Source organism: Indicator indicator, chromosome 35 (assembly GCF_027791375.1).
Source record: "Indicator indicator isolate 239-I01 chromosome 35, UM_Iind_1.1, whole genome shotgun sequence".
Lineage (NCBI taxonomy): Eukaryota > Metazoa > Chordata > Aves > Piciformes > Indicatoridae > Indicator > Indicator indicator.
In genome coordinates this window covers 498,850-510,022 of record NC_072044.1, presented here as the reverse complement: position 1 = coordinate 510,022, position 11,173 = coordinate 498,850, and the positions used below count along the sequence as shown (strand labels likewise).

General features: G+C 59.2%; 1 protein-coding gene across 1 annotated transcript; it reads right to left on the bottom strand.

The window, feature by feature from the left end:
- Window positions 1-2,602: 2,602 nt before the first annotated feature.
- Window positions 2,603-10,212, bottom strand: PI16 (peptidase inhibitor 16). Its single transcript, XM_054395764.1, has 5 exons — window positions 10,060-10,212; window positions 7,522-7,740; window positions 6,625-6,734; window positions 5,778-5,866; window positions 2,603-2,736 (listed from the first exon to the last, which is right to left on the bottom strand). Exons 1-5 carry the CDS (start codon window positions 10,210-10,212, stop codon window positions 2,603-2,605), a joined length of 705 nt encoding a protein of 234 aa, XP_054251739.1.
- Window positions 10,213-11,173: the final 961 nt, after the last annotated feature.

The window sequence follows — 11,173 nt, the reverse complement described above, 5'->3', positions numbered from 1 at the left end:
CTTCCCCCCTACAGCAGATGAAGAGACTCCATCATCTGTCTCCAACCCAAAGCGGGGTTTGGTTATTAGAAAGAAGGAAATTCTTCCCAGAGAGGATGGTGAGAGGCTGGAACAGGTTTGCCCAGGGAGGTCATGGAGAAGAGAAGGCTCCAGGGAGACCTTAGAGCTGCCTTCCAGTGCTTGAAGGGGCTCCAGGAGAGCTGGGGAGGGACTTTTGCCAAGGGCTGGGAGTGCCAGGACAAGGGACAATGGCTTGGAGCTGGGAGAGGGGAGACTGAGACTGGAGAGGAGGAAGAAATTCTTGAGAGTGAGGGTGGGGAGACACTGGCACAGGTTGCCCAGGGAGGTTGTGGTTGTCCCCTCCCTGGAGGTGTTCAAGGCCAGGTTGGATGAGACCTTGAGCAGCCTGGGCTGGTGGGAGGTGTCCCTGCCCGTGGCAGGGGGGGTTGGAAATGGATGATGTTCAGGGTCCCTTCCACCCCAAACCCTTCCATGCTTCTACGAATCTCTGATTCCCCGAAAGCAGCTCAGCCGCAGGAGCTCAGCCCGCGGCGCGCAGCAGCACCTGGCCGGGAGCTTTAGTTTTGATCTGATTCTTATCTACGTCTGCTGCTCGTCATTGAATAAAGCCCCGCGGGGCTCTGCAGGGCTCTGCGCAGCGAGTTGCGGAGCTGCCCGGAGCTCCTCCGAGCCTCCCCCACTGCCATCTGCCGGCCGCCGGCCACCGTTCCCCGCTCCGCGGCCCCAGCCCCGACCTGGGAAAACCCCGCGGCAGCTGCAGGGCTGCGAGAGGAGCTGCTGCTGCTCCTGCTGCTCCTGCTGCTCCTGCTCCAGCTCCAGCTCCTGCTCCAGCTCCTGCTGCTCTCCTGCTCCTGCTCCAGCTCCTGCTGCTGCTGCTCTCCAGCTCTGCCCCTGCTCCAGCTCCAGGCTGCACAACCCCAACTCTCTCAGCCTGGCCTCACAGCAAAGGGCTTCCAGCCATCTCCCATCGTTGCTGTGGCCTCCTCTGGACCTGCTGGCAAAGGCTGATGCCCTCCTTGTGCTGAGGGCTCCAGAGCAAGCCCCAAAGCCCCTTCAGCACCCCCAGGAGCCTCATTTTCTTTCAGCGATTCTCACACAGTCAAGAGCATTCTACAGATACAACAAGCAGGTCCCCAGCTTCCAGACCCCCCCAGGAGACACTGCACACCCCATGGACTTTCACAAAAGGATTTATTCAGTGCATGCTCTGGGGATGCACAGGACACAGCAGCATGGAACACTAATGGTGGCTCTCAGGTCATTCTCCACTTCATCTGCTGATGAAGTCAAAGGCTCCAACGACCAGAGAAGGGACTGGGGAGGGCTGGGGACTCCTAGTCCCTTCCAGCAGTCTGCAAAGCTTGTCAGGTATTGAACACACCTCGCTGGGAATCCTCAGGTGAAGGGAGCAGAGACAGAGGGGAACACAGCACACAGTGTCCCAGGTGGTCCTACAACAAGTCCTGGAACCACAGCAACCTCTACGAGCACTCACTTGGCTCTCCTGAGCTCGAGCTGTACCAGCACACCTGAGGATTTGCTTCTCCTGGACCAAGCTCCAGCACACCCACAACAAATGCCAGCCAGGACCTGTGTCTAAGTTCCAATACACTGAAGCTATGCAAAGAAGGAGGCCATGCAGAGGAAAGCTGATGGAGAAGCTGGAGGCTCCTCTTGAGCACTGCAGGATTTTCTTCTGTGCAAGCACAGGGTGCAGGCACAGGCGTAAGGTGATGGCCAAGGACTAACTGTGGAGTGAGTGCATGCAGCAGGGAGGGGAGGAGAGAGGCCAGGGCTGCAGAGGTGTGAGGAGGAGGAAGAGAGACATCTGGGGACACTGGCCACAGCTGTACCAGAACCAGGAAGGAAAAATACAAAGCCACTCTTTGGGGACAAGGAGGGAAGAGCTGAAACTTCTCCCAGATTGAGACAGACAGACACAATGATGAGAGGGGAAAGAGCATTTCTGCTGGAAACACATTCTGAGGAACACCAAATCAGCCACCATGGCTCATCCACAGACAAACACCAAAGCCAACCACCAAATCTCATCCACAGACAAACACCAAAGCCAACCACCAAATCTCATCCACAGACAAACACCAAAGCAACCACCAAATCTCATCCACAGACAAACACCAAAGCCAACCACCAAATCTCATCCACAAACACCAAAGCCAACCACCATGCCTCATCACCACTCAGGTTTCCAGGTCACTCTGCTTCCCCTGGGGACTCGGTGCAGCAGGTCCTGCCAGCCACACAGGTCCTGGGACAGGTCATCACTTCCACCCTGGAGATGGCCCAGAAGCCCAGGCTGGCTGGGGAGAAGGAAGTGTCCAAGGTCACCAGCATTATGGCAGACACCTTCCTGCCCTTGGGTCTCCTCAGGGAGGGGACCAAGTTCCCATGGGACTGCCAGCTGCCCTTGGCTCACTGGGGCTGGAGCAGGTAAGGCAGCAGAAGAAGAGAGCATCAACCTGAATTGTCCATGGTGCCTCCCAAGCCTACCAGGGTGGTGGAACAACCACTGCTGGAGAAAGCCTTGGTGCCTGGTGCAGGGACAGCTGGGAAAGACCATTCAGAGCAGGAGGCCCACCAGGGTGACACTGGGCAGGAGGAAGAGTGAAAGGCCCAGGCAGGCACTGGGGGCTCCAGCCGTGGGCTGATCCATGCTTGTCTGCTCTGGCTCCAGCTCTTCAATGTCCAGGGCACCTGCTGGCAGAAGAGAGGGACAGGTGGAGTCAGAAGGGGAGGGGAGGCCAAAAGGGAAGCTCCCACCCATGCAGGTCCATCCATGACGTGCACGGCGAGGGGCAGGCAGCCGCCGGCAGAGGCAGGGCACGGCCAGGGGTTAGTGGGGAGCAGGCTGTGGACAAACTCATGCTGCACAGGGGAGACATCCAGCCAGCCCCTCCAGGTTAGAGGCAAGAGTGAGGCTTGGTGCCACAGACAAGAGGAGGATCCCGAGGCCCAGCCTCATGCTGGCTCCTCCCAAGCGCTCTCCATGCTGCTCGAGGGTCACTGAGGAGCTGCCAGGGCAGACCCCACAGGCACCTTACCTGAGAGGGAGCTCTGGAGAGCAGGGCTCTGCCCTCTCCTCTCTTTGGAGGGTGAAGTTAAGCGCAAGAAGGTTGGCTCCTCGGGGCTGAAAACCACTGACTTGGAGGGGCTCCTGGGCTCAGCCTTATTGAACCCTAACCTGAGCTCTGGAACGATTGGGCTGAGGGCTGGCGGTGGAGTGGAAAAGGCTGAGGTCTCTTTGCCATCCTCTTCCACACCTTGAGTTGCTGCTGAGGCTGCTCTGGGGCTGAAGGCTGTGCCCATGCTCTCTAATGGGGCTGGATCCTCTGTGGCTGAGGGGCTAAGGGGCTCTCCAGTGTCTACCTCTGCTTCTGGAGACACTTCAGCAGCCAGGTCTGAGGTGGGCTCAAAGGAAGGAGTTAGCTCAGCTGCCTCGGTAGGACCTGGGCTCCCTGTGGCAGCAGGCTCTGGCTTCCTGGGGCTGGTGGCAGCTTTTGGTTGTGTCTTTGCTGCTGTGGTTGGTGCTGCTGCTGTGCTGGAGAGCTTTGGCTGTGCTGATGCTGCAGTGGCAGGTGGTGGCCTAGCTGTGGCTGTGGTGGGTGCAGGTGTGGAGGGTGTTGGCTTGGGTGTGGTGGTGGTTCTGGTGGGTTTTGGTGTGGTGGACGTTGGTTTGGGTGCAGTGGTGGCTGTGGTGGGTGCAGGCTTGGCTGTTGTGGTGGCTGTGGTGGGTGCAGGTGTGGTGGGTGCTGACTTGGCTGTGGTGGTGGCTGTGGTGGGTGCAGGTGTGGTAGATGTTGGTTTGGGTGTGGTGGTGGCTGTGGTGGGTTTTGGTGTGGTGGATGTTGATTTGGGTGCAGTGGTGGATGTTGATTTGGGTGCAGGTTTGGCTGTGGTGGTGGCTGTGGTGGGTGCAGGTGTGGTGGGTGCTGGCTTGGCTGTGGTGGTGGCTGTGGTGGGTGTTGTTTTGGGTGTGGTGGTGGCTGTGGTGGGGTTTGGTGTGGTGGATGTTGGCTCAGTGGTAGTGGCTGTGGTGGGTTTTGGTGTGGTGGATGTTGGTTTGGGTGTTGTGGTGGGTTTGGGTGTGGTGGATGTTGGTTTGGGTGCTGTGGAGGCTGTGGTGGGGTTTGGTGTGGTGGATGTTGGCTCAGTGGTAGTGGTTGTGGTGGGTTTGGGTGTGGTGGTGGCTGTGGTGGGTGCAGGTGTGGTGGGTGCTGGCTTGGCTGTGGTGGTGGCTGTGGTGGGTGTTGGTTTGGGTGTTGTGGAGGCTGTGGTGGGGTTTGGTGTGGTGGATGTTGGCTCAGTGGTAGTGGTTGTGGTGGTCTTTGGCTCTGCAGTGGTGGTGTTGGCTGCTGGCACTGCAGGTTTTCCCTTGGCTGGGGTTGCTGGAAGGATGGTGGCAAGTTTGGGCATGGCTGCTGTTGTGTTGGCTGCTAGTGTGGGGAGCTTGGGCTTGGCTGTGATTGGAAGTGTGGTTGTGGCTGTGGTGGGCACTGGGGTTGAGGGTCCTGGTTTGGCTGTGGTGGGCACTGGGGTTGTGGGCACTGGCTTGGCTGTGGAGGGCACTGGGGTTGTGGGCACTGGTTTGGCTGTGGAGGGCACTGGGGTTGAGGGTCCTGGTTTGGCTGTGGAGGGCACTGGGGTTGTGGGCACTGGTTTGGCTGTGGAGGGCACTGGGGTTGAGGGCACTGGTTTGGCTGTGGTGGGCACTGGGGTTGTGGGCACTGGTTTGGCTGTGGAGGGCACTGGGGTTGTGGGCACTGGTTTGGCTGTGGAGGGCACTGGGGTTGTGGGCACTGGTTTGGCTGTGGAGGGCACTGGGGTTGAGGGCACTGGTTTGGCTGTGGTGGGCCCTGGGGCTGTAGGTCCTGGTTTGGCTGTGGTAGGCACTGGGGTTGAGGGTCCTGGTTTGGCTGTGGAGGGCACTGGGGTTGTGGGCACTGGTTTGGCTGTGGTGGGCACTGGGGTTGTGGGCACTGGTTTGGCTGTGGAGGGCACTGGGGTTGAGGGTCCTGGTTTGGCTGTGGTGGGCCGTGGGGTTGAGGGTCCTGGTTTGGCTGTGGTGGGCCGTGGGGTTGAGGGTCCTGGTTTGGCTGTGGTGGGCACTGGGGTTGTGGGCACTGGTTTGGCTGTGGTGGGCCCTGGGGCTGTGGGTCCTGGTTTGGCTGTGGTGGGCACTGGGGTTGTGGGCACTGGTTTGGCTGTGGCTGTGGTGGGCCCTGGGGTTGTGGGCACTGGTTTGGCTGTGGGTTGTGGCATGGCTGTGGCTGGGGTGGGTGGGCTTGCCTTTGTTGTCACAGGGGCTGGAGTGGTCTCCTCTACTGTGGGCTCTGGTAAGAGATGAAAAGTGCCATGGGTTAGGGCTGGGCTCTGCTGACCTCAACAATCCCTGCACCGAGCAGAGCCAGCAGGAACTGGCAGGGGCAGACCCCTCTGGGGTCACTCTGGGCCATGTCCCCAACCTGGAGACATCTCATCTCCCTCATACGACCTCCTGCCCCTCAAAGAGCATCTTCATGGGGCAAAAAAAGTGCTGGCTGAGGGGCAATGAGGTCCTTGTCCACCCCTCCTCGTCTTGAGGCAGCCTAGGGGCTGCTGTTGCACCTGAAGTCTCTTGGTCCAGCCATGGAACTGCTGGTCCAGGCCCCCCAGGAGAGATCAGGGCTTGGAGCCCAAGCCATGGGTGTGAGTCCCAACAGCCTGCCAGGGGACACATAACCCTTTGCTGCACTCACCACACAAGGAGTTGACACAGATCCTGCCCTCAGGACACTGGGAACAGGAGGGTCCTTCCTTGTATGGCTTCCGCCCTTTCATGTTCCCCCTGGAAGCAGAAGACACCAAGAAAGAGAGGGGCAGGGTAAGGGAGAGCCCAGGAGGGACCTGATTCAAGAGGAGCATCCCAGCCAAGACAAACCTCAGGACTAAGCACACAGCAGACCCTGGTCTGCTGCCACAGGCTGTCAGTGCTCTTCACTTCCTGACCTCAGGGCTGCTAAAACCAGGGGAGGCTCCTCCATGGAGCAGATCCTTCCCCACCCCTCAGAACAAAGCAATCCATGGACAGCTGGAGGTGTGATTTTTGTCTCCCTTCTGCTCTGCACCCCTAAGAAGGTCTGCAGTGCCCAGCCCCTCTGCTTGGTCCTGCCAGCTCCCAGCCAGTGGTCTGCAAGGCTACTCTAGGGCTTTGCAAGTGGGCACCTCCCTCTCCTCCCATGCCCAAACCCTTCCTGCTGGGGCAAAAGTGCTTCTCCCCCTGCAGGTGGCCACTGCTGCTGGAGGGCAAGAACAAAGCACAGAGCAGGGAGCTGTTGTTTGTACCCTCAGCTACAGCAGCACCAGCCTTGGGCAGCTCTGAGGGTTGAAGGTCCCTCCCCAGGTCTGTGCCAGGAGCTGCAGCAGTGGCAGTCAGGGGCAGGGATCAGCAGGCAACACCTCCTGAACGACCAACCCAGGGCCACAGCCACCTCTCTGGCTGCTAGCTCTGAACAAGCTGAGACCCTACTCTGCTCTGGGGACCAAAGGAAGAACATTTCCAGCCCAGGAAGCTCCTGCAGGTGCAGCCAGCCCTGCCAGGCTTACGGGGGGTAGTAGTTGCAGACCAGCAGGTGCATGCCCTCGGCCTCGATGCCATCCAGCTGCTCGCAGAACTTGGCCCCGCAGCCGATCCGCTGAGTGCTCGCCCAGACCACCTGAGGCAAAGGTGAAGGGGAGGTGACTGCTGGAAGGCAAACTCCCTCTTGGTGACCTGGCACCACACCAACGTCCTCTCCACAGCCCATACCCCCAGCTTGCAGGATCCTGTCCCTTGCCCATGTCTGGGGCTATGAGGTCCTTGTCCAACCCTCCTCATCTCCAGGCAGTGCTAGGGGCTGCTCTTGCATCTCATGTCTCATGCTCCAGCTGGGGAAATGCTCCTCCAGACCTTCCTGGTAACTCCAGGAGGAGTCAGAGCTTGAACCCCAAGCCTGAGTCCCAACAGCCTGTCAAGGGACACTTGACACTGGCACTGCTGCTCAAGCGCCACAGCTTCCCTCCCATGCAGTCCATCCAGGTAGAGAACCATCACAGAATCATCACAGACCGCTTTGGGTTGGACCTTTAAAGGTCACCTAGTCCAACCCTCCAACCATCTTTGTTCTGATCTTGGAACCTTCCATACATCCATCCCCACGTTTCCCTCCTCCTCTATCCTCACACCCTCCACCACCATCTCTGCTGCTCCTTGCTCCCACCCAAGCTGTGAAAAACACTCAGACCTCACATCCCTGCCTAAGCCAAGCTGGCACCAGCTCTGCAGAGGAGCCAGACAGAGCTTCTTTAAAGCAGGTCTCCCCCAGAGGCTGGTCATGGCTGGTACCCTGGTCCCTCATCGCTGGGATTCCTGCCTGGTTCCCCAGCCCTTTGCAGAGGAGGCTCTGGGGCTGTGGCACAGCTCCTTTCTCACAGCCCCATCCCTCCAGCCCAGCAGCCTGGTACCTGGGTGTAGTGGCCACACATCTGCCCGGGCTCACAGCTGGAAGCTGTCAGGTTGTAGTACTTCTCCTCCCCGTTCCAGTCCTCCACGGCGAAGTCGAGGTCCAGGGTCGGGGCCATAGCAAAGAGGTTCTCCCCCCTCCGGCCCCGCTCCTTGTTGTGGTCCCAGATGCACTTCTCTGCATAGGCTTGGGCAAAGGCCTCCAGCTCTGTGTCCCAGATCTGGCAGGAGCTCGGTGTCAGCACACAGAGAGGGACACCAGGCTCCCTCACACAGGCAAGGACACCTTCCAAGGACCCCTGAGCTTCCTGACCACAGTTGCCCCATTCCTGAGTGAAATCCAGAGCTCAAATCCCTACCCAAGGTAGTCCTCAGGAGAGGGGAGCTCCAGAGTCGGTCCCAGCACAACCCAAGCCTTAGCTTGGAGAAGGTCACTGCATCAGCACAACCCCCACAGCCTTGCCTGGAGCATCCTCAGGTCATCGGGGAGAAGCTGGATGGAGGAAGGCAGGAAGCTCACCCTGGGTCACATCACAGGAGGGGGCCTGGGGACAGTCCTCTTTGCCAGGGGATGGGAGGAGGAGACACTTCCCCCGCAGCTGCACAGAGCCTGGGAGCTCCTGGGAGGCATCATCTGTTTGCCTGGATCCCAGCCGTGCCCTGCTGCCTGCCAGGAGCCCCTCTGCAGCCCCTCCCCACCAGCTGAGCCCCCGGCCCAGGGTCCCCACTGGCCACACTGACATGCAAGAGGAGTGGGAGAGGTTTCCTCCCAGGGAGGGACCCCACAGCACAGCTGTTTGGATTGTCCATGTGCCATTTGATGGAGACAGCAGCTCTGGGCTGGAAGGGAGCCCAGCAAACAGGGGGAACCTTCCTGGTGGGAGCCCAGGGGCCAGAGTGTGGTCCTGACACAGGGCACATCACCATCTGGGTGTTGAGGGAATGCTGATGGGTCCCTGAAGAGCAGCTCTGAGGGGCCAGGGGGAAAGGACACTGAAATATCTGTGTGGGGGCACAGAGTGTTGGTTGCCCTTGGTGGCCCCAAGCCAGGCTGAGAACAGTGTCTGGAACCCAGTCTGGGGAGCTCCTGCTGCTCCCCTCTGGCACAGAGCTGGGCTCCACACACAGGGCCTTGCACCTGCAGGGTTTGCCTCATTAAAGAAGTAGCTTTAGGCTATGTGCCCCCCCCCAAATCACCCAAATATTGCCACAGCAACCAGCCCTGTCCCAAACAGAAGCGTGGGGTGAGCTCAGCCAGGCACAGTGCCACAGCAGCAGGTGAGCTCGCAGCAAAGGCAGCCCTGGAGGGAGCAGAGGAAGAGGCTCCCATGGAAATCCTCCACCAAGAAATTGTCAGGGCTGCTGTTAGCTAAACATTTGTGGTGTTTCAAAGTGGGAGTGGAAAAAAGCCTTTGGCTGGGGACTGGAGCAGGCCCTGTGTGTTTAAGCAGAAGCAAAGCAGCTCTGTGGAGGGGAGCATCTCACAGCCCAGGATCTGCAATCAAAGCTTCAGGGGGAGCAGCAGCCACTGCTGCACAACTGCTGCTGGCTTAAGGAGCCCCAGAGACTCTTCCCCTCAGGCTTTCTCTAGACTTGGGCTCCAAACCCCTTACTCTCCAGCTTTCTCTGGTGAGTGTCCTTGGAATGGTGATGCTCAGGGTTGTGGCTCTGTTCCCTCAGAGCCTAAAGTCACTGGTCAGATCTCCTAGAGCTAAACACAGCCTGTTTTGCTTCATTTTCTCATTAAACTCCCGTTTACCAGCCCACAAAAGGTTTAATTCAGCCTGGGCAACTTTTGGCCCAGGCAAAGAGGTCTCCTACAAGCACACTGGGACCAAAACAGCAGAGCCCTCCAGCCATCCCTGGCAGTCAGTTGTCCTCCTCCTCTAGCATGTTGCAAACCATGAGGAAAAAAAAATCCCATGTGGTGCAAGACAAACCACCACAGGCAAATGTCAATCAAACCAAGGGTCTGGATAAGACAAAAAGCAGCAGCTTGAGAGGTTGGGTTTGCTCCTGCTGCAGCCCCAGGTGTGCACCTGGCTCAGTTTCCCCAAGCACAATGGGGATCCCTCACCTCCAGCCCAGCCACACTCAAGTTGTAGTGGGGATCAGGAGTGTGATGGAAAGCTCAAACCTGGTTGTCATGGTTGAAGTTGGTGTTGCCTCCTACAGCTAACAGCTCATTCACCTCCAGAGGCACAGAGCATCCCCACACAGCAGGGTTCCCCCCTCCAGCATGGGGCACCTGCTCATGGCACTGTCCCACCTGCCTTTCCTCCCCAGCATGAGGAGCTCCAGTGGCCACGAGCAAGAGCATCAGAGCACACTTAGGAACTTCTAGGAATGAGCAAAGACAACTCACGAGGTGAAAGGAAGCTTCCCTCTCTGGAGGCAACCTCAGCATCCCCTCTGCTGGTGCCTGGTTCTAGCCCTACACGAGGATTGCTCTGCAGAACCTCCTGATCCCTCCCAGCATCAAGCTCAAGGCTTGCACTCCACAAACCTTCTTCCATCCCCCTGTGATTAAAGCCACTCACCATCTTCAGCATGTCCATAGCAGGAGGAGACACCTGGGAGCGATATTTATTGTGCCCATCCAAGATGATCTTCTTCTCTTCATCACTCAGGGACCAGCTGAGCTCCAGCACCGTCAGCATCAGGAAAAGAGGAGGAAGCCCTGAGCTCAGCATCGTGCAGCCAGCTTCTGCTCTTAGCAGCCCGCGGCTCTGGCAGCCAAGATTTAAAGCACCTCCCCAAAGCAAGGAACACCCAGCAGCTCCCAGCTCGGGGAGGAACCATTTCTTGATGAGAGCAGCGTCCCGGAGCCGTGCAGCACACACCCAGCTCACAGCCCAGCCTGCACGGATGCAGGGTCCCCTCCCCAGGACACCTCTGTCCCTGAGTGCTCAGCCCTGGACTGGCATCTTCGGCCAAGCTTCTGCCCTCTGGCATTCCCTGCACCCTCAGCTCCGTCTCTCCTACCTCCTGTCCCTTTTCTCCCAAAGGATAAGGACAATCCCAAAGCAAGCAGCCAAGCCCAGGCTGACACCAGGGAGCTCCTCTGTCCCTGGAAGGCAGCTGTGTCTGGAAACGATGGCAACAAGATGCAGCTGGGAGCAGTTGGCAGCAGAGTAACTGCCCAGCCCCAGGCCAGAGCCCACCCTGTCCAGCCCTGTGTCCATGCACTGGCTGTGCTGGGGGGAAATCAGCAGGGAACGGCCCCCCTGGGGCTCCCTTAGTCTGCTGGGGACAGGGGTAAGCAGAGGAGCGTGACCCTTGGCTGTGCCATCGGGAGAAAGGTGAGCAGGAGAGGAAGAAGAGGATACAGAGCTGAAACTGCCTGCCAAAAGAGCAGCTGAGGGGCTCCAGCTGCCTTCGGGGCTGGTGGAAATCAGCAGCCAGCAGCTCCGCAGTGGCAGGCTGGGGTCCCTCCACAGGCAGGCACCTGGAGGGCTCAACATCAGGTTGTCCATCAGAGACCTTCCAAGCCTGTCTGCAGCCTCTTCCTCTTCCTTCCCATCTGTGGTTGTGCAACGGCCCCGACCCTGCTCCAGGAGCGGCGCCGGGGACCGCAGGCCGTCGGGGAGGCTCCGCGGGTGGGCAGCGCCGGCCGGCGGAGCAGAGTCGCTGTCGCTGCCGGCTCGGCTCCCA

Excerpts from the sequence above, each read along its gene's own strand:
- PI16 (XM_054395764.1), bottom strand. The coding sequence starts at position 10,212 with ATGCTGAGCTCAGGGCTTCCTCCTCTTTTCCTGATGCTGACGGTGCTG. Across the intron at positions 5,867-6,624 it reads GTCTGCAACTACTACCCCCC|GGGGAACATGAAAGGGCGGA; the intron begins GTAAGCCTGGCA and ends TTCTGCTTCCAG. Across the intron at positions 2,737-5,777 it reads CTGTGTCAACTCCTTGTGTG|GTGCCCTGGACATTGAAGAG; the intron begins GTGAGTGCAGCA and ends TTCTGCCAGCAG.